The sequence below is a fragment of the Mobula birostris genome, chromosome 6 (assembly GCF_030028105.1).
Source record: "Mobula birostris isolate sMobBir1 chromosome 6, sMobBir1.hap1, whole genome shotgun sequence".
NCBI classification, from domain to species: Eukaryota; Metazoa; Chordata; class Chondrichthyes; order Myliobatiformes; family Myliobatidae; genus Mobula; species Mobula birostris.
In genome coordinates this window covers 148,012,812-148,034,867 of record NC_092375.1, presented here as the reverse complement: position 1 = coordinate 148,034,867, position 22,056 = coordinate 148,012,812, and the positions used below count along the sequence as shown (strand labels likewise).

Below are 22,056 nucleotides of genomic sequence, written 5' to 3'. Positions count from 1 at the left end.
TCCTTTTAGAATGGAGATGAGGAGGAATTTCTTTAACCAGAGGATGGTGAATCTGTGGAATTCTTTGCAACAGGCAGCTGTGCAGGCCAAGTACTTATGTATATTTAAGGCAGAGGTTGATAGATTCTTAATTGGTCAGGGCATGAAAGGATATGGGAAGAAGGCAAGAGACTGGGGCTGAGAGGAAAATTGGATCAGCCATGTTGAAATGGTGGAGCAGACTCAATGGGCCAAGTAGCTAATTCTGATGCTGTGAGGAGCTGTACAGGCAATGATCCTTCCAAACATAGTTTTGAACTCAATCATTTTAGTATCACTTTCAGATAAATGTTTGTGCATCCTGAGGCTATTAGCTAAACGTGGCTCACTATTCTTTATTACATTTGCAATGGTCTTCCTGGTGATTGTGTTGAGGACACACTGGACCACAGAATTGTTTCTGAGCATAAAATACTTACATTTATAAAGTAAATTTCATAATCTTAGTCTGCGCTAAAGTATTCAAAGCTAATCAAGTGCTTTGGGAATTGTAGTCAATGATATGCTGTGGGATCAATTGTAAAATTCCCCACCATTTAAACATTAACTTAAATACTTATCCAAATTTACAAAGAAGCTAGCATCTCCCCATTAAAATATTTCCATCTCTACTTACATTTCTCATGCAAATATGCAACAATTGAATTGAATAAAATGCAAAGCATTGATGTCACTGCTTGAAATACATTTTTATTTTGTGGTTGACCCTACGAGGAGTGATTGATAAGTTCGTGGCCTAAGGTAGAAGGAGCCAATTTTAGAAAACCTAGCACATTTATTTTTCCTACATTTACACACTTAGTCCAGCAGTCGAGGAGCATACAGATCCCTTCTTCGTAGAAGTCAGCATCTTGGACCTCCAGAAAGTGGTCCACAGCAGGGGTGATGGATAAATTTGTGACCTAAGGTAAAAGGAGATGAGTTATTATCTTCAAACTTTCTACGTTTTCACTCAAAGAGTTGAACTGCATGTGCATGTAACAAGGGCTGTATAACTCACCTCCTTCTATCCAAGACCACAAACTTATCAATCACCCCTGCTGTGAACCATCTGGAGGTCCAAGATGCTTTCGTTATATGCATGTGCATTTCAACTCTTTGAGTGATAATGCAGAAATTTTGAAATCAATAACTCATCTCCTTCTACCTTAGGCCACGAACTTATCAATTACCCCTGCTATGGACCACTTCTACAAAGAAGGGATCCGTATGCTCCACGACCGCTGGACTAAGTGTATACATGTAGGAAAAATAAATGTGCTAGGTTTTCCAAAATTGACTTCTTCTACCTTAGGCCAAGAACTTATCAATCACCCCTCGTATGTTATTTTGATGCCCATTATTGAAAATGAAGATTTTTTGTAATGTAAAGTGTCTTTCTTGGAGCATTTCTAGATATGACACATGAGTACGTTGGTAAGCTAGGCCTGCTCACCCTTTGAATCTATGGTGTACCAACTATTATACATTTCAGCTCAAAGTTCATCAAAAAGTTATTACTTTGATGAAAAACAATAAGCAGCTTCTGCAGCTTTAAAATGTGCCTTTTATGACCTCGCAAGTTGTAGAGAGAATTCAAGATTCCCAGTTTCTGATGACTTGCTCTTCATTAAATTTGTGTTAGCACTGCCATTTTTGCTTGTCATCCCTCCCTTCCTTAATACTTCTTGTTGGGACAGAAATTGCAAATGAAACATCATCCAGCATTCACTAAATTAACAACACATTGCTGAGACCAAAGAGCTTACCTGTCCATTTCATGGCTACATTTTCCACCCTACTACAGGCATTCTCTTTGTTCTACCTTGCCCTCTTCCCATCTCCTCTGCTAACTTGTCTTTTTTCTTCTTTCTCTGTTTTGATAAAGAGACTTTCCTTCCAAAGATGCTGCCCGACCTGCTGAGTTTTTCCTGCATTTTCTAGTTTCATTAATATAACTCAGTCCATTGCACCTTAAACTATACAGGCTGAACCTTCAATATTCCAGGGAAGTTAATGTCGGAGTAGGAGAAAGCCATCCAGCCCCTTCAGGCCAACTCTCTTCAGTAAGGTCATAGTTGATCTTCTTCCATTCACTTCTCTGTGTTATCTCCATATCCTTCCATTAGAGTCAAAAAGTCTATTGTTTGAAACCTTAACTTAACAGCCATGCATTCACATGCACTTGAGGTAGAGGAATTATAAAGATTCTTGGTGAAGAAATCGTTCTTCATCTTAGTACTAACTGTCCACCTCCTTATCCCGGTATTATGTCTCCCAGATGGAAGAAACATCCTTTCAGTATCCACTCTCTCTAGCCCTCATAAAACATCTGTGCTACAAAGAAATTAACTCTCATTCTTATAATTTCTACCCAGTATTGGTCTATCACTTTCAGTCTCCTTGAAAACAACTGTCATCACAAAAATAAATTCGACTAATCTTTGTTGTGCTGTCCCTATTCTCTTCCATTTTCATTTATTTTATTTCTAATTTCATTGATTCTATTTTATTTCTTTGTTCTGCTGTAAATACCTGCAAGAAAGTGAATCTCAGGGTAGTGTATGGTGGCATGCAGTATACATACTTCCACAATAAATTTACTTTGAACTTTGAACACTAAATGAACTATATCCTCTCGTACAGCAACAAACACAGCACTCTAGTGGTGTTCTCATCAAAGTCCTCTTACAATTTTATTGAGATTTCTTACCTTTGCTCTCCAATACTCTCATCATATTGGCTATTTACTTAATTGTTTGCTGTGCCTTCACGTTTATTTTCTGTACTTTATGGAAAAGGACATCTAAATTCTGCTGACGGTCTAAATCAAATATTTTTCACTATTTGGAAACTTATTCCTGCAAAGTCTTCTGAACCTTCTTTGTGCACTGAAATCTCCCTCTTGTTCTTTGCCTTTGATTTTCTTATATTTGCCTTAGATTTGTCAAATATTCGTTATTGTTCTCTAAGCAATTTTGCTTAATCACATTTTAATTTGCAAATGCCCCTTTACCACTTACAAATTAACTGTATCCACCATGTTCCTGGCAATTGATAACAGATATGTTCAGTTGCAGTTTCCTGTTTTCCCTTTCCTTCCTTTCTTGAAAAGCTGTGTGACATTTGTGGACTGAGGCCTTTTTCAAAATCCAAAAAATATTTGAAAGCTTACACCTCTTTTTTTTAATTAAGTGCAATCGTGAACAATAGCCAGATCAGAAATGCTGATCAAGTCAGCTAGTTCCCAAAGAGAACTCTGATAGGCCAATAAGATGGTTCACTGCTGCTCAGCGATAGAACACAAAAAAAATCATATGTACAATTAAGAAACATTAAAAATTAGTAGAAATACTGGAGTCATGATCATGATAAAGTCTGCTGGAGAGAGTCATTTATACACATGCTGTCCTCCATAATTCAAAGAGATTGAAGGATAAGGCTGCAGGGTGACAAAATGTGACAGGAGCACTTGGAACTAACAACTAATTCCTACTGGGGGAAAACAGCACCTGTTCTTTCCACACTGTTCTCCAGCAGTTTAAGGACTCAGTCCAGCCAGAACATAACTCACAAGTGCTGTGAAAGTCAGGTATTAACCCTACCTACCAACAACCAAGATTTGCCATCCTGGTCCCCTTCATGATAGCTTATGAAGAAGCATGTGACTTCCCTCCCAGAGATGATAGGTGTTTGTGCACTCGACTCCTGAAGGCTTGAACCCCATCATCACAGATATTTCCAACCACAGCATCTGGAAGGCTGTTCCAAATTCTGATAGCACGGTGAAGGAAGCTTCTATCCAGTGTGTAGATTCTCGCATCAGGCACAGAAACAGGTGCACCCACCTGATTTAGAATCTTATACGTAGGCCATCAGGTCTATGTGTTGCCTTTATAGCCACAGGGAAAGGCAAAAATTGTTATCTTATGCATAACCCACTGTGGATCCTAAGCTTGGGTGCCTTAGCATCTGTACTGTAAATGCATGACCTTCTACTTCAAAGCAGACTTACTTTAACACAAAAGTTGTAACTACATGAAAGATGTGGTATATTAGTTAAACAGCAGCAAATCCTGCAGAAATTCTGGAAGGTTAGATATTGGCTACTGGAACACAGTTCAAGAATCCTGCTAAGCATCTTTGCACCTCAAAACTTTTGACATTATGTTTTATATTTGTGTTTTCTAATGTACGCTACCAGGGAGAAAATTGACACTCAAGTGATTTATTTCAGCAAAGTAAATTTATCTAGTCAAAGTAAGTTGCTCTCTGCATGTTCCATAAGTTAGCAAAGCTGAGTGAATTTATACATAGGGGCCAAAGGCTGTTCAGGAGTAATTTATCTGATGTCAAACAAACTATCATCATTATATAATGTGGTTAGCATAACACTATTACAGCACCTGTAATATGGGTTCAATTCTGCTGCTGTCTCTAAGGAATTTGTACCTTCTCCCTGTGACCACGTGGGTTTCCCCCAAGTACTCTGGTTTCCTCCCACAGTTCAAAGATGTATGGGTGAGGAGGATAATTGGCCATAAAGGTGTAATTGGGTGGTGAAGGCTTATTGGGCTAGAAGGGCCTGTTAACCATTCTGTATCCCCTAAAATGAATAAAAAAATGTTTTAGAGCTAAACTGGTATGTTTAGTCAACAGAAGCTTCACATCACTTTCACCCCATGAAGTTTTATTTAAGGACTTTAGAACTGAGACAAAGAAGAATTTGTCACTGGGCATATTTAAGTTAGAGGATTCTTGATTAGTAGGGGCATCAAATGCTATGGGAGAAAAGCAGAAGGGGGTTGAGAGGGAAAATAAAATCAGCAATGATCAAATGGCAGAGCTGACTCAATGGGCTGAATGGCCTCATTCTGCTCCTCTGTCTTACAGTCTTAAGGACTTTTATATTTAAAAATTATGCACGATGCAGTTTAAAGTTGCTACTTGAACAGATTTTTTCTGATTTCTAAGTTTCTGTTCAGTTACTTTGACTGTATGTAACAGAATTCTTTCAAAAGTAATGATGCTGGATTATTTTTTAACGATAACAGGAGATGTAAAATCAATAGGAGTCTGCAGCTTTGTTGAGAAACATGTTCTATTTCACTAGGAGATCATATTTCTACAGTGTCGGTTCTAATCAAGCTGCCTTTTTTCCAGCTTCTGAAAGATTTCCCTGATGAACTGCGAGCGGACATTGCCATGCATCTGAACAAAGAAATCCTTCAGCTGCCTATATTTGAATCAGCGAGCCGTGGGTGCCTTCGATCGCTCTCCCTGAGCATTAAAACCTCTTTCTGTGCTCCCGGAGAGTACCTCATCCGGCAGGGTGATGCCCTGCAGGCCATCTACTTTGTCTGTTCTGGTTCCATGGAAGTCCTGAAGGACAACACCGTCCTGGCTATTCTAGGTAAGTAACCAGATTTGGCTTCTCAGTTAGTTATTGATTGTTTGGTCACTTTTAAACATAGTGCCAAAGGGGTTTCTGATAGTTAGAAATTACTCTTATCTTGCTTACTATTCAATGTGCCTGAGTTTTTTTACAGCCAATAAACTACATCTGTCATATATTCACCAAAAGTAACTCCAATCAGCACAGAACACCACCACAAAGAATTATGGGATAAGTATTCTTCAACGGTGATGGCGTCATGTTATCCCAATTTTGGAATAATCCTAGCCATCATCACTTGCAATAATAGACAGGACTTTAGTTCAACTTTTGTATCTAAATCTGTCCTTGACTAAATTATAGAAAATACTTTTATTACATTTAAATCCCGTAAACCTGGGAAGAACATTGTTATCAGTCTTGGTGGTTGGAAGAAAACACAATGGCTTTGAAACCATTCCCCCTCAGCTGAGGTACTTAAAAACAAAGGTCCGCTCAGAGTCCAGCTGTGAAATGTAGTGGAATCATACAGGTCTGAAGGTTTTATATTCCAAGTTCATATTCTGATTCTGAATCTCAGCAAAGTGGCATGTGCAAATAATTTGGAGCAAAATAGATATGGTTAGCCAACACAATGGAGTATTTCAGACCACATGAAAAGTCACAGCGTATACAGTATGTCAGAATGTTGATAGGAACTATGTAACATGTTTGTTATGAAAATCAAAAAAATGAGTTGAATGTGAAAAGGTATTTTCTTCTCGATCTTACACATTCCCACATTGTATTATGGTCACTTAATTTACACCTCTTTCTAGTACATCCCTTTTAATTCTATAATACATATCAATATCAGACCTAAATCTCAGGAGAAAGAGAAGTTTGGAGAAAAGACAAACTTTGGCCACATCAAAAAAAAATCAAATCTAGTTTAATTGTCATTCAATTCATACATAGATACAGCGGAATGAGACAGAATTCCTCTGGGGCCAAGGTGCGAAACATTCAAAAATAACAAGTAACAAATTCAAAGGAGCATATTGACTTGAAAAAAAATGTGTATATATAGATATATATATAGTCCAAGACCCGGAGCAACAATGTCCAACAATCAATGATACGGTCTCCGACTGTGTACAGACGCACATAATCCAGCCTGTCATTCCACTGCTCGGATATGGGAGGGCAGCACCGGCAGGAGAGGCCGGGCCCCAGCCGAGTGCAGACACCACACTGTAGCACCTCCGCGTCTCTCACCTGGTCTGCAGCAGCAGGCAAGCCCAAGGCTTGAGGCCTAGTCCTCGCTACAACCGAGGCTACACAGCTTCCATGTCGAATGTCCCTCCACCCGAAATGGGTAACAGGCCTGCAGCAACTTACATTATCACTGTCCAACAGAGCCTTTTGATTGCAAGCACAAACTTCCACAGTAACGCTGCACCAACTTTTATGCTTCCGGGTCGCGAGCAGCACAGTCCCAAACCAGCTCCTCTAATATCCCGACAGGCTCCTCCGATATCTTCGACACCTCGGCCGGCTCTTTCTCTACCATCCCAGCCTTGGCAGGCCCCATGGCCAACACCAATTCAGCTACTCCGATCAACGAACAGCTCACTGATGCTCCTGTTTGCTCAATGTGCTCCTGTTGGCCTACCAGAAGCACACTGGAGTTGATGGTGCTGTCATCTACCTGCTGAACAGAGCCTGCTCACACTTGGATAAGCAGGACAGCACTGTGAGGATCATGTTTTTTGATTTCTCAAGCATCTTCAATACCATACAGCTCTCAGTGCTGGGGAAAAAGCTCTATTTAATGCAAGTTGGTACTTCCATTGTATCCTGGATAATGGACTATTTGACTGGCAGACTACAGTTTGTGCATCTTCAGAACTGTGTGTCAGACATGGCCATAAGCAGTACAGGGGTCCCACAGGGGACTATATTGGTTCCCTCCCTGCTTACCCTGTATACATCGGACTTTAGATACAACGCTGAGTCATGTCATCTGCAGAAATTCTCTGATGACTCAGCAATGGCTGGGTGTATAAAGGGAGGACGGGAGGAGGAATACAGGGCCCTGGTGGAGGACTTTGTCAAATGGTGCAAGCTGAATCATCTGCAGCTCAACATCAGTAATGACAAAGGAGATGGTGATGGACTTTAGGATGACTAAGCCTGCACTGCTCCCTGTTACTACAGATGGTGAGGACATGGATGTGGTGAGGACTAACAAGTACCTGGGGGAGCACCTGGATGACAGACTTGAGTGGAGCACCAACACAGAGGCTGTGTACAAGAAGGGCCAGAGTCACCTCTGCCTCCTGAGGAGACTGAAATCCTTTGGAGTATGCAGGCCTCTCCTTCACATGTTCTACCAGTCTGTTGTTGCCAGTACAATCTGCTCTGCAGTCGTGTGCTGGGGCAATGGCATCAGCACGGGTGATGCCTACAATCTTAATAAACTGATTAGAAAGGCTGGCTCAGTTACAGGAATCAAACTGGACACAGTGGAGGCTGTGGGAGAACAAAAGACTCTACAGAAAATCCAGGCAGTTCTGGACAATGTTTCTCACCCTCTGCATGCCACCTTGGCTGAACAGAGGAGCACTTTTAGTAAAACAGTAAGACAACTTAGGGTTGAGGTTGAGGTTGAGGTTCTGAACTGGAAGAAGGCCAAATTTGAAGAAATGAGAAAGGATCTAAGAAGCGTGGATTGGGACAGGTTGTTCTCTGGCAAAGATGTGATTGGTAGGTGGGAAGCCTTCAAAGGGGAAATTTTGAGAGTGCAGAGTTTGTATGTTCCTGTCAGGATTAAAGGCAAATTGAATAGGAATAAGGAACCTTGGTTCTCAAGGGATATTGCAACTCTGATAAAGAAGAAGAGGGAGTTGTATGAAATGTATAGGAAACAGGGGGTAAATCAGGTGCTTGAGGAGTATAAGAAGTGCAAGAAAATACTTAAAGGAATCAGGAGGGCTAAAAGAAGACATGAGGTTGCCTTGGCAGTCAAAGTGAAGGATAATCCAAAGAGCTTTTACAAGTATATTAAGAGCAAAAGGATTGTAAGGGATAAAATTGGTCCTCTTGAAGATCAGAGTGGTCGGCTTTGTGCGGAACCAAAGGAAATGGGGGAGATCTTAAATAGGTTTTTTGCGTCTGTATTTACTAAGGAAGCTGGCATGAAATCCATGGAATTGAGGGAATCAAGTAGTGAGACCATGGAAACTACAGATTGAAAAGGAGGAGGTGCTTGCTGTCTTGAGGAAAATTAAAGTGGATAAATCCCCGGGACCTGACAGAGTGTTCCCTCGGACCTTGAAGGAGACTAGTGTTGAAATTGCGGGGGCCCTGGCAGAAATATTTAAAATGTCGCTGTCTACGGGTGAAGTGCCAGAGGATTGGAGAGTGGCTCATGTTGTTCTGTTGTTTAAAAAAGGATCAAAAAGTAATCCGGGAAATTATAGGCTGGTGAGTTTAACGTCAGTAGTAGGTAAGTTATTGCAGGGAGTACTAAGAGACAGAATTTACAAGCATTTGGATAGACAGGGGCTTATTAGGGAGAGTCAACATGACTTTGTGCGTGGTAGGTCATGTTTGACCAATCTGTTGGAGTTTTTTGAGGAGGTTACCAGGAAAGTGGATGAAGGGAAGGCAGTGGATATTGTCTACATGGACTTCAGTAAGGCCTTTGACAAGGTCCCGCATGGGAGGTTAGTTAGGAAAATTCAGTCGCTAGGTATACATGGAGAGGTGGTAAATTGGATTAGACATTGGCTCGATGGAAGAAGCCAGAGAGTGGTGGTAGAGAATTGCTTCTCTGAGTGGAGGCCTGTGACTAGTGGTGTGCCACAGGGATCAGTGCTGGGTCCATTGTTATTTGTCATCTATATCAATAATCTGGATGATAATGTGGTAAATTGGATCAGCAAGTTTGCTGATGATACAAAGAGTGGAGGTGCAGTAGACAGTGAGGAAGGTTTTCAGAGCCTGCAGAGGGACTTGGACCATCTGGAAAAATGGGCTGAAACATGGCAGATGGAGTTTAATACAGACAAGTGTGAGGTATTGCATGTTGGAAGGACAAACCAACGTAGAACATACAGGGTTAATGGTAAGGCACTGAGGAGTGCAGTGGAACAGAGGGATCTGGGAATACAGATACAAAATTCCCTAAAAGTGGCGTCACAGGTAGATAGGGTCGTAAGGAGAGCTTTTGGTACATTGGCCTTTATTAATCAAAGTATTGAGTATACGAGCTGGAATGTTATGATGAGGTTGTATAAGGCATTGGTGAGGCCGAATCTGGAGTATTGTGTTCAGTTTTGGTCACCAAATTACAGGAAGGATATAAATAAGGTTGAAAGAGTGCAGAGAAGGTTTACAAGGATGTTGCTGGGACTTGAGAAACTCAGTTACAGAGAAAGGTTGAATAGGTTAGGACTTTATTCCCTGGAGCGTAGAAGAATGAGGGGAGATTTGATAGAAGTATATAAAATTATGATGGGTATAGATTGAGTGAATGTAAGCAGGCTTTTTCCACTGAGGCAAGGGGAGAAAAAAACCAGAGGACATGGGTTAAGGGTGAGGGGGGAAAAGTTTAAAGGGAACATTAGTGGGGGCTTCTTCACACAGAGAGTGGTGGGAGTATGGAATGAGCTGCCAGACGAGGTGGTAAATGCGGGTTCTTTTTTAACATTTAAGAATAAATTGGACAGATACATGGATGGGAGGTGTATGGAGGGATATGGTCCGTGTGCAGGTCAGTGGGACTAGGCAGAAAATGGTTCGGCACAGCCAAGAAGGACCAAAGGGCCTGTTTCTGTGCTGTAGTTTCTATGGTTTCTATGGTAACTGCGCTGCTCCAAAGAGCACTATACGAGGTCATTCTTACCCTCGGCCATTAGGCTCTACAATGAGTCAACCTATAGCTGGGGAAGCGATGACCCCTCCTGTTAGACTGTTTGAGGTAACTTATTTTTTATTCTTTCTTACATTTCTTCTAATATTTGTATATCTGTGCACTTGTAATGTCCTTTGGGATCAATAGAATATCTATCTATCTATCTGTCTGAAGGAGTACTTTGCAGTACCCGATGTTCTCGAAGTACAATTGTGTTTGGATCATTAAAAAAAAATTACAAAGAGAAAAGCACTTTAGTTAGCCCCCAAGAGGCCGCTGGGTTCACACACACTGCCATCTCACTGGAAGAGCAAGTGAAGAGCACATATTTGCGAATGAGATGGAAAAGACTGCAGGATAACAGAGATAGTGTGGTAATTTGGGCAGAAAATGGGATTTAATCGAGAAAAATATGAAGAAGTGTATTTTGGGATGAACAAGGAATGGGGCTTAGACAGAGGCTACTGAGTCATGTGGAAATGTAAAGGAACCCTAGAGTGCATATGCATAGATCCTTAAAAACAGCAAGACAGGGTCAATACAGTGGTCAGAAAACCCTGCAGGATGCTTCCCTTCATTAACTGAGGCACAAAGCATAAGAACTGAGGGGTTATTTTAGAACACAATGCCAGTACAAAGTTACAAGTAAATTGATTATCAAAGTAGATATATGTCACTATGTACAACCCTAAGATTCATTTTCTTGCGGGCATTCACAGTAAATACAAGAAACACAATAGAGTCAATGAAAGACTGCACCCAACTGGATGGACAAGCATCCAATGTGCAAAAGACAACAAACTGTGCAAGTACAAAAAGAAAGAAAAGAAATAATAATAATAAAATAATAAACAATAAATATCGAAATCATGAAACGCAGAATCCTTGATGGTGAGTTCATAGGTTGTGGGAACAGTTCAGTGATGGAGTAAGTGAAGTTGAGTGATGTTATCCCCTCTGGTTGAAGAGCTTGATGGCTGAGGGGTAGTAACTCTTCCTAAACCTGGTGGTTTGGGTCCTGAGGTTCCAGTACCTTCTTCCTGATGGGAACAGTGAGAAAAGAGCATGGCCTGGCTGTTGGGTGTCTTTGATAATGGATTCTGCTTTCCTGCAATGGTGTTCCATCTGGGTGTCCTCAATGATGGGGAGGACTTGAGGACTGCCTTAGGTCCTGGCCACTGGAAAGGTGTGAGTGCACTAAGGCAATTGCTTCAACTCCTTTACAAAGATGATGTCTTGAACAAAATGAAAGCTTTTTTGGTATTTCCTCTTCAGATCCATTCATCAATCGGCTTGCCTCATGCGTGTCTTTTCAGATTTTATTCCTCATCACAGACTACGCTATATGCACAACCTTGTGCTGAAACTGATGGATCTTTCATAGTTTGACTTGCTGCTCCCTCATTCTCCTGAACACCTGGCACCCTCCTGACTTTCAGAACTTTGCTTTCCAAAGATTATTGAGAAATTGTGATTAGAGCCTCTTCACCAGGCGGTAATCATGTCTGGTAATCCTACAATCCCACTTTCACCTTCCTCAGTGAAAAATGGGTGGAAGTACTTATTGTGTACCTGCTATCCCTTCCCTTCCATATTATGTGAACTTTTTCATTTGTACCCTTTTTTCTCTTTCCACTTCTATTTCAGTGTATTTCTTGGATGGGTTTGCAAGGTGACCTCAATAACAGTTGTACAAGGCAACAAGAAAGGGAAAAGAGAGCCGTATTGTCTCCCATGGAATCTAATATTTCATTGTCCATTCTGGTGTCATTGTCATTCCATGGACAGTAAATTTGTCTGGGTCAAGAGTAACAACTAATAAAGCAGATATCTAATTAGCTTAGTGGCTGCTAAACCAGTCAATTTTTTAAAAACTTGATGAATGACTACCTATCCGTGCATGGGACTGAAAGTTATGAAGATAAATTCAAACCTGTAGGAGTGACGTGTTATTCAGGATGCACAAATACTGTCTTGAGACAAGTTTGATTAATGTGTACTTCCTTTTAATTTTCTCTATCAAGAGGTTAATTTGCTCCATCAAGAGATTAAATTGTGATAATACATTTGAGGGGACAATGACTTTGCACATTTACCTCTTTTTATTTTCATGATAAAAATTTCATGTTAATCCTGTCACCTCCAAATTGTGTAAGTTCCAAAATGATGTACAGCTCCCATTACTCTTTTAATCGGCACATTTAGATTCAAGATTCAAAGGTTCAATGTACACTTATTATCAAAGTATGTATGCAGTATACAACCCTGAGATTCATCTTTCCCATAGACAGCTACAAAACAGAGAAGACCATGGAATCCATTCAAAGATAACCCGAACCTCCCCCCCCCACCCCCATGCACAAAAAGAGCAAATCGAGCAAATGGCAAAAAAAATTAGCGAGAAACACAAAATTGTAAGAGTCCTGCATATTCAGTTCAGCTCAGTTCTAGTTCAATCTAGCACTATGTTGTTCGTTACCTGTAGGCCAACTCAATCAAAAAGAGAGAGAGACCATTCAAATGCAGTGACCTTCCTCTGTCAGCAATAAGGGAGGGGCTGATAGATGGTGCTGAACACCCATTCACCTTCTACTCTCACCTCAATGATTTCAATCTTCAATTGGTGAGGTCGATGGGAAATGGAGTCGGTCATGACTTTCGACCCACCTCCAGGCTTCTTGGCACGCCTCAGTGAACACCTTTGGAGACAGTCAAGTGCCAGATCGCTCAATTGGCCCAAAAACACAACACTAAAATGTAGATCACAGGCTCCAACAGTTTGAAAGTAAAACCACGTTTGAAAGATAAAGAGAACATAAAAGAAGTGAAAGAAGTAGTTTTGTGAACCATCTGGAGGATGTCGCCCTTGGTTGCGTTGTTCAGTGGTGCCACCTTCTTTCGGAGTAGGAAATAAAAGTAGGAAGTATTGTAAATCACAGTATATAATAGGCCTACTAAATATTTATTACATTTTATCTATATTTATTTCTGAACATCTGAAAACAGAAGATAAGATAACTTTATGAATTCCAATACTTCAGAACTGGCAGCGTGCAATCTTGTTGATGATATTTATAATGCATTAAGGGATTGCAGGCACTGAATAACAAATGAAAGTGAAAGATAATTTTGATCAAGCCAACAGAATTTCATGTTATGCCTTTGTATTGTTTCTGTATTTTACCACCCCTAAAGCACAAGTTTATCTGTTTGAAATAAAACGCATGCAAAAACTGATAGAAAAATTAACTCTTCAACAATGTTTCATTATTTGGGTGCCAATTTAGCGTAGCGGTTAGTGCACACAATAACCGCTCTGGGCTTCAGAGTTCAAAGTTCAATCCTGGTGTCCTCTGTAAGGAGTCTGTACACCTTCCCTGTGGAATGCATGTGTTTCCTCCAAGTGCTCTAGTTTCCTCCCACAGTCCAAAGATGTACCAGTTGGTAGATTAATTGGTCATTGCAAATCGTCCTGTGATTGGGCTAGAGTTAAATTCAGGTGTTGCTGACAGCGCGGCTCAAAATGCTGGAAGGACCCATTCTGCACCATATCTCTAAATAAAAAATAAAATAAAATGAAGAAAATATTTCCTGTAATTTTCTATCTTTTATGTTACAATTTGAGTGAGATTTATTTATCAAGTCCCCTAAATGACTTGCTTTGAACTTTGAAGCTCACGGGCATATTTTCAATCACACCAATTTGAAAGGATTTTTAAACATCACCTATTGATTTTTTCTAATTTAAGAAAACCCACCACAAAGATCTCCAAGAAAAAGTTATCTATCCATAGTTGCACAAAGCTAAGAGAGAGAACTCCAGCGATATTCCACTGTATTCATTACAGCATAAATTTATTGTAGCTGTCAGAACTTTGTAATCATTTATGGTGATTATGTACTGAAACTGTAGATAAAGTCTATAAATGTGTAGGTAAATATGTTTGTGTTTACCTTGGAAGTAAGGGAATTCAAGAAAAGAATAGTGATGTCCCAAACCACATCTACATGACAAAAGAGGAGGTGCTGGCAGTTTTAAAGAGGATAAATTCCTAGGGCTTGACCAGGTGTATCCTAGGGCATTATGGGAAGGCAGGGAAAAATTGCTGCAATGATTTTTCTATCATCATCAGCCATGGGTGTGTTACCAGAAGACGGGCGAGTTGTTATTTAAGAGCTGCAGATGTAAGTCAGTGAACCACAGGTTGGTGAGCTTGACATTTATGGTGGGAAAGTTACGGGAGGGGATTTTGAGGGACAGTACCTATCTGCATTTGGAAAGGCGAGGAACGATTAGGATAGTTAACATGGATCTGTGTGTGAAAATCACATCTAACAAAATTGATTGAGTTTCTTGAGGTGATTGAGTGGATTGATGAGGGCTGGATGATACATGTTGTCTACATAGAATTTAGCAAGGCCTTTGACACAATTCCACACGTTAGCTGGCCTGGAAAGTTAAATCACATGAGATCCAAGGTGACCAAGCCAACTGGTTTAGTGAAAGGAAGTAGAGGGTTTTTCATATTGGAGCGGTGTGACCAGCAGCAGAAATCAACACTGATTCTGCTCTTAGTCATCATTTATACTGGTGATTTAGATGAGAATATAGTTGGCATGGTTAGTAAGTGTGCATGTGACATTAAAGAGGACAGCAAAAAGATTATCTAAGATTACAATGGGATCTAGATCAATTGGGAAGGCAGACCAAAGCTTGGTAGATGGAATTTAACTCGAACAAGTGCAAAGTGTTGCATTTTGATAAGTTAATGCAGGGCAGGAGCAGCACAGTAAATGGCAGAGGCCCGAAAAATGTCTTGGAACAGATTGACCCGGGGTACATGTACATAGTTCTTGGAAAGCAGCAACACATTAGAGATGGTGGTGAAGACAACATTTGGCATTACCTTCTTCAGTCGGGGCACTGAGTGCAAGAGAGGGACTTCAGGTTACAACTGTACAAGACATTGGTAAGACTGCACTTTTGAGTATTGGGTGCAGATCAGTTCTGGGCCCCAACCTATAGGAAGGATGTCATTACGAAGGAAGTGGTGCAGGAAAGATTCACAAGGACCCTGCCTGGACTGGAGGGTTTGAGTTATATGGAAAGATTAGATAGGCTGGGACTTTATTCCCTGGAGTGACAGAGGCTAAGCGGTAACCTTACCCTCCAACATTCATAAAATCACGAGAGGCATCGATAAGGTCTTTTGCCCAGGATAAGGGAGTCTAAAGGTAGAGGACATAGCTTTAAGGTAAAAGAGTTAAAGGGCGCCTAAGGGGCAACCTTTTCACATAAAGGATGGTACATATGAGGTGCCGGAGAAAGCCGTAGAGGCTGATACAGTTAAAACATTTAAAAGACTTTTGGACACATCCATGCATAGGAAAGGTTTAGAGGGATATTGGCCAAATGCAGTTAAAAGTGTTGAGGTCAGGTTGGTAATTTCATCGGCATGAATATATTGGGCCAATGGGACAGTTTCTATACTGCATGACACTTAAATCTGGAAGAGATTGCAAAATGTTATTGATATTCCTAGGTTATACATAGATTATCGCTTGAGATTCTTTTTTATTTCATTCAACCTGCTAGCATCTACTGACATTAACTAGTGGACTGAGCCAGGATTAGAGAAATTCTTCTGTTCATTCATGTGGTAAAGTTCCTCTCCACACTGCCGTGTCTTTGATCTGCCTATTATTTTTAGAACAGTTCATTGTGGATTATGTCCATGTTAGGAATTAAGTTGCAGCTGAATATAAAGGAATTCTCATTATTTCAAGCCTTGGGTTGTTAATTAAAATCAGTTCGCAATATTCAAGGTTGACTGCACTAATGTTTCCCTTTAATTGGTGTGTATAATAAAGAAGGATATATACTTTGATTTGCATGATTGGCAAAGGGGAATTACTCAGTGATTCTTTTCAAGGTGTCAGCTTTTCACTATGTTTATCAATGACATGAGTGAGTAATAGTTAGGTATTCTCACACACAAGTGACAAGTTAGGAGCCACAGTTAAGTAATCCAGGTGGAACCAAAAAAATTAGAGAAGTTCATAGCAGGGCTGGAAAGTTGTGGCGGGTAACGGGGTAAAGGGTGCAAATGGTAGATATACCGGAGAACATCTAAGTCGCCTGAGATCATTTTAAAGTTTCGCTGACTCTGACTCAGAGTTATTTAAAACTATAAAGATTGTTGTAAATAATGTAAGGAATTACAATCATTGAAACTTTTTTTAAATTAAAAATTGCATAAAATCACTAAATCACTGTGAAATAATGAAAAACAGTTATGCAAAATAAGTAAAAGATAAATAACATTTTCATCCTAATCACCAGTGGGAGATTAAGGTGAAAATGAATGTAAACTTCAATTCTGTCCAAGTCTGACTGACAAAGGGTTGTAAGGGAAAGATTCCACAACGGCATGCAAGGAATCCCAGAAAATTAGGGGTTCCATGGACTCAACAAGCACATTCAGGAGTTCAACCTATTACCACTAAGCTGGCCTCTGTAACCGTTCACCAGAACAAATCCAGCTCCTTAGTGAAAATATATAGTTTCCATTTCCTTAACTTTCATTCCCTTGATTAGGATGATTTTAAAGCTGAGGATTTTAAGAGCATATTTAATACATTCAATACAGAGAAGTAAACTGTTTCCTTATTGAAGGGAACTAAGGGGGAAAAAATTGAGGATTTTCAGAATGAGATCGGTAAGCAGAAAGGGGTAGGAGAAATCTGAAATGCTATTCCTCAAAGTATTTGAGGATGCTCAGTGAAGTGAAACTTTGAAGACTGAGATTGGCAGATTTCAGTAGAAAATCATCCAATGGGATATGAAATAAAAGGTGGCAGCAGTAAAATAAGCCGAAGTCAGCATAGTTTCTTTAGGAGAAGTTTTTGAGGAAGGAATAGCAGAATGCCTACAAGATGGCTTTGTAGAGCAGCTTGTCATTGAGCTGGGCAGGGGTTTCTAACCTTTTTTATGCCACAGACCAATACCATTAAGCAAGGTGTTCATGGACCCCAGGTAGGGAACTCCTGTACTAGGGGAAATGTGGTTCTTGATTGGGGATAGTATAATGAACCAGATTTGATCAGGGAGCTAAATCCAAAGGAACCCTTAGTAATCAGTGATCATAATGCCCTGCAGTTCGAGAGAGCGAATCTAAAGTCAGTTGTATCAGTATTACAGTAGAGTAAAGGGAATTTCCGAGGCATGAGGGAGCAGCTGACCAAAGTTGATAGGAAAGTGACACTAGCAGGGATGGCGGCAGAGCAGCAATGGCTGGAGTTTCTGGGAGTAATTCTGAAGGAACAGGATAGGTACATCCAAAAGGTGAAGAGGTATTCTAAAGGAAGGATGATACAAACATGACTGACAAGTCAAAGACAACATAAAAGCAAAAGAGAAGGCATGTAATATAACAAAAAGTGATGGGAAATGAGAGGATTAGCAAGTATATAAAAACCAACAGAAGGCAAGTAAAAGAGTCATAAGGAGAGAAAAGATGAAATATGAAGATAAACTAGCCAATAATATTAAAGAAGGTACCAAAAGTTTCTTCAGATATATAAAATGTAAAAGAGAGATGAAAGTAGATATCGGATCAGTGGAAAATAATGCTGCAGAGGTAGTAATGGGGGCAAGGAAATGGCAGATGAACTGAATAAGTATTTTGCATCAGTCTTTGCTGTGGAAGACACTAGCAGTGTGCTGGAAGTTTGAGAGTGTCAGGGCAGAAGTATGTAAAGTAGCCAATACCAGGGAAGAATATTATTGGGAAACTGAAAGGTCTGAAAGTAGGTAAGTCACCTAGACCAGATGGTGTGCACCCCAGGGTTATAAAAGAGATTGCTGAAGAGATTGTCGAAGCATTAGTAATGATTTTTCAAGAATCAATTGACACTACATGGTTCCGGAAGACTGGAAGATTACAAGTGTCACTAGACTCTTTCAAGAAGGGAGAGGGTCAGAAGAAAGGAAATTATAGACAGTTTGCCTGACGTCAGTGGATGAGAAGATGTTGGAGTTGATTGTTACGAATGTGGTTTTAGGGTTCTTGGAGGTACATGATAAAATAGGCCATAGTCTGCATGGCTTTCTTAAGGGAAAATTTTTCCTGACAAATCTGTCAAGATTCTCTGAAGAAAAAGCAAGCAGGATAGATACAGGAGAATCTGTGAATAATGTGTACTTGGAGTTTTAGAAGGCCTTTGACAAGGTGCCACACACGAGAGCTTAAAAAGTTAAGAGCCCATAGTATTACAGGAAAGATACTAGCTTGGATTGACTGACTGGTAGGAAGTAAAGAGTGGGAATAAAGGAAGCCTTTAATGGTTGGCTGCCAGTGACTAGTGGTGTTTCCACAGGGTCTATGCTGGGACCGCTTTTTTTTTACAGTAACTTGGATGATGGAATTGAAGGCTTTATGGCCAAGTTTGTGAACAATACAAATATAGGGGCAGGTGGTTTTGAGGAAGCAGAGAGGCTACAGAAGGACTTAGACAGAATGGGAGAATGGGCAAATAAGTGGCAGATGGAATATAGTACAGGGAAGTTTATGGTCATACACTTTGGTAGAAGGAATAAAGGCATAGACTATTATCAAACAGGGCGAAAATTCTAAACTTAGAGGTCCAAAAGGATTTGGGAATCTTAGTGCAGGGTTCAGTAATAAGGAAAGCAAGTGCCATGTTAGCATTTATTTCAAGAAGGCTAGAGGATAAAAGCAATGATAAAGCATCTAAAAAAGTCATAAGGAAGGACAAAATGGAACAGAAATGTAAGCTAGCCAATAATATTGAAGAGCATACCAAAAGTTTCTTCAGATATATTAAGTGTAAAAGAGAGGTAAAAGTAGATATCGGATTGCTGGATAATGTGGCTGGAGAGGTAGTAATGAGGAACAGAGTGGAAGGATGAGAAAGAATGACAGATGGAATACAGTGTCAGGAAGTGTATGGTCATGCACTTTGGTGGAAGAAATGAAAGTTTCTTTCATTTCTCCATTTTCTAAACTATTTTCTAAATGGAGAGAAAATATAAAAACTTGAGCTGCAAAGGGATTTGGGAGACCTTGTGCAGGATTCTGTAAAGGTTAATTTGCAGGTTGAGTCAGTGGTGAGGAAGACAAATGTGATGTTAGCATTCATTTCGAGATGACTAAATTATAAAAACAAGGATGTAATGTGGAAGCTTTATAAATCACTGCAGAGGTTTCACTGGAATATTGTGAGCAGTTCTGGGACCCTTATCTAAGAATGGATGTGCTGACATTGGAGAGGGTTCAAAGGACGTTCACAAAAATGATTACGGAATTGAAAGGCTTAGCTCTGCTCTCTGGAATTTAGAAGAATGAGAGGTGACCTCATTGAAATCTATCAAATGTTGAAAGGTCTAGAGTGGATGTGGAGAGGATATTTCCAATCCTATGGGAGTTTAACACCAAAGGACACAGCCTCAGAATAGAGGGATATCCTTTTAGAATGGAGACAAGGAAGAATTTCTTTAGCTAGAGGGTGGTGAACCTGTAGAATCTGTTGCTTCAGGCCACTGTGGAGGTGAGATCATTGGATATATTTAAGGCAGAGGTTGATAGATTATTGATTGGTCTGGGCATGAAGGGATACAGAGGGAAGGCAGGAGACTGGGGCTGAGAGGGAAATAGATCAACCATTATGAAATGGTAGAGCAGCCTTGATTGGCCAAATAGCGTAATTCTGCTCCCATATCTTGCAGTCAGGATCAAAATCAGAATCAGGTTTAATATCACTGGCATACATCGTGAAATTTGTTAACTTTGCGGCAGCAGTACAATGCAGTACATGATAATAGAAAAAAAACTGTGAATTACAGTAGGTATATATACATTAAATTGTTAAATTCAATAAGTAGTGCAAAAATAGAAATAAAATAAGTGGTGAGGTCATGTTCATAGGTTCAATGTCCATTCAGAAATTGGATGGCAGAGGGAATGAAGCTGTTCCTGAATTGTTTAGTGTCTGTGTTCAGGCTCTGAAACTCCATTTTGATGGTAACAATGAGAGGAGGGCATATCCTTCCTTGGTGATGCGGGGTCCCTAACGTTGGACGCTACCTTTTTGAGGCATTGCTTCTTGAAGATGTCCTGGATATTGTGGAGGCTAGTGCCCATGATGGAGCTGATCAAGTTTACAACTCTCTGCAGCTTACTTCGATCCTGTGCAAGTAGCCGCCCCATACCAGACGGTGATGCAGCCAGTTAGAATGCTCTCCACGGTACATCTGTAGAAACTTGTGAGTGTTTTGCATGATCAACTCATACAAAATGCTGGAGGAACTCAGCAGGTCAGCAGGTCTGTACTTACTTTTGCCTTCATAGCAAGGGCAGTAATCTGCTGCCAAATTATTAATTCAGTTTGAGAAGCAGAATATCAACTACCCACTGTTTTTTTAATCAGAGGTTGTAGAGGAAGGAGCGTCAGAAAGGAATGCAGGTTGCATCTATAGAAGATGTTTAAATCTCACTTTTCAAAGGTCCTAACTTAAGTGGAACCTATCTCTGGATTTGAGCCTGAATTGTCCACAATGAAATTGTGCCCTTTGCACCTGAAACAACCGTTATTAGTTGTCCTGTAATCATTCTGCAAAAATCGTCAAAATGGCTGGTGGAAAGTATTAATGTTTGTGTTAACTGAGGATTTTGGAAAATTTTGTGTGATCAGATTTGTTAAACAATTTTCCAGAAAAATTAAGAATTTATCAAGTTCCCCATAAATACACCCAATGATCTGGCCTTCACAGCCACCTGTGGCAACAATTTCCACAAATTCACAACCCTCCAAAGAATTTCCTCCTTATCTCCATCCTAAATGGACATCCCTCTATTCTGAACTTGTGCCATCTGGTCCTAGACTCCCCCACTATAGGAAACATCTTCTCCATATCTACTCTGTCTAGACATCTGATAAGTTACAATGAGAATTCCCCTCTCCATTCTTCTAAATTCCAGCAGGTTCAGGCCCAGAGCCATCAAACACTCCTCATATGATAAGCTTTTCATTCCTTGAATCATTTTTGTGAACCTCCTTTGAACCCTCTCCAATGTCAGCACTCTTTACTCTTTGGAGAGAAGGAGGATGAGAGGAGACACGATAGAGGTATACAAGATATTAAGAGGAATAGATAGAGTGGACAGCCAGCACCTCTCTCCCAGGGCACCACTGCTCAATACAAGAGAACATGGCTTTAAGGTAAGCGGTGGGAAGTTCAAGGGGGATATTAGAGAAAGGTTTTTTACTCAGAGAGTGGTTGGTGCGTGGAATGCACTGCCTGAGTCAGTGGTAGAGACAGATACACTAGTGAAATTTAAGAGACTGCTAGACAGCTATATGGAGGAATTTAAGGTGGGGGAGTTATATGGGAGGTAGGATTTAAGGGTTGGTACAACATTGTGGGCCAAAGGGCCTGTACTGTGCTGTACTGTTCTATGTTCTATCCTTTCTTAGATAAGAGGCCCAAAAATGCTCACAATACTCCAAGTAAGGCCTTACCAGTGCCTTATAAAACCTCAGCATTATATCCTTGTTTTTATATTCTAGTCCTCTTGAAATGAATGTTAACATTGTATTTGCCTTCCTCACCACTGACTCAACCTGTAATTCAACCTTTTGGGAATCCTGCACTAGGGCTCCCAAATCCTCAGATTTTTGACACAATAGATGATCCTAGCAGATTCACAGGGGAAGTATTGCC

At 40.3% G+C, this 22,056-nt stretch overlaps 1 protein-coding gene across 1 annotated transcript in view; it reads left to right on the top strand.

Moving 5' to 3' along the window:
* The window catches only part of kcnh3 (potassium voltage-gated channel, subfamily H (eag-related), member 3), a 636,348-nt gene that overhangs the window by 540,768 nt on the left and 73,524 nt on the right, over positions 1 to 22,056 (top strand). Inside the window, exon 10 of the mRNA XM_072259611.1 lies at positions 5,182 to 5,431. Within this exon, the coding sequence (XP_072115712.1) occupies positions 5,182 to 5,431 (250 nt within the window). The remainder of the gene's footprint in view (positions 1 to 5,181; positions 5,432 to 22,056) is intronic.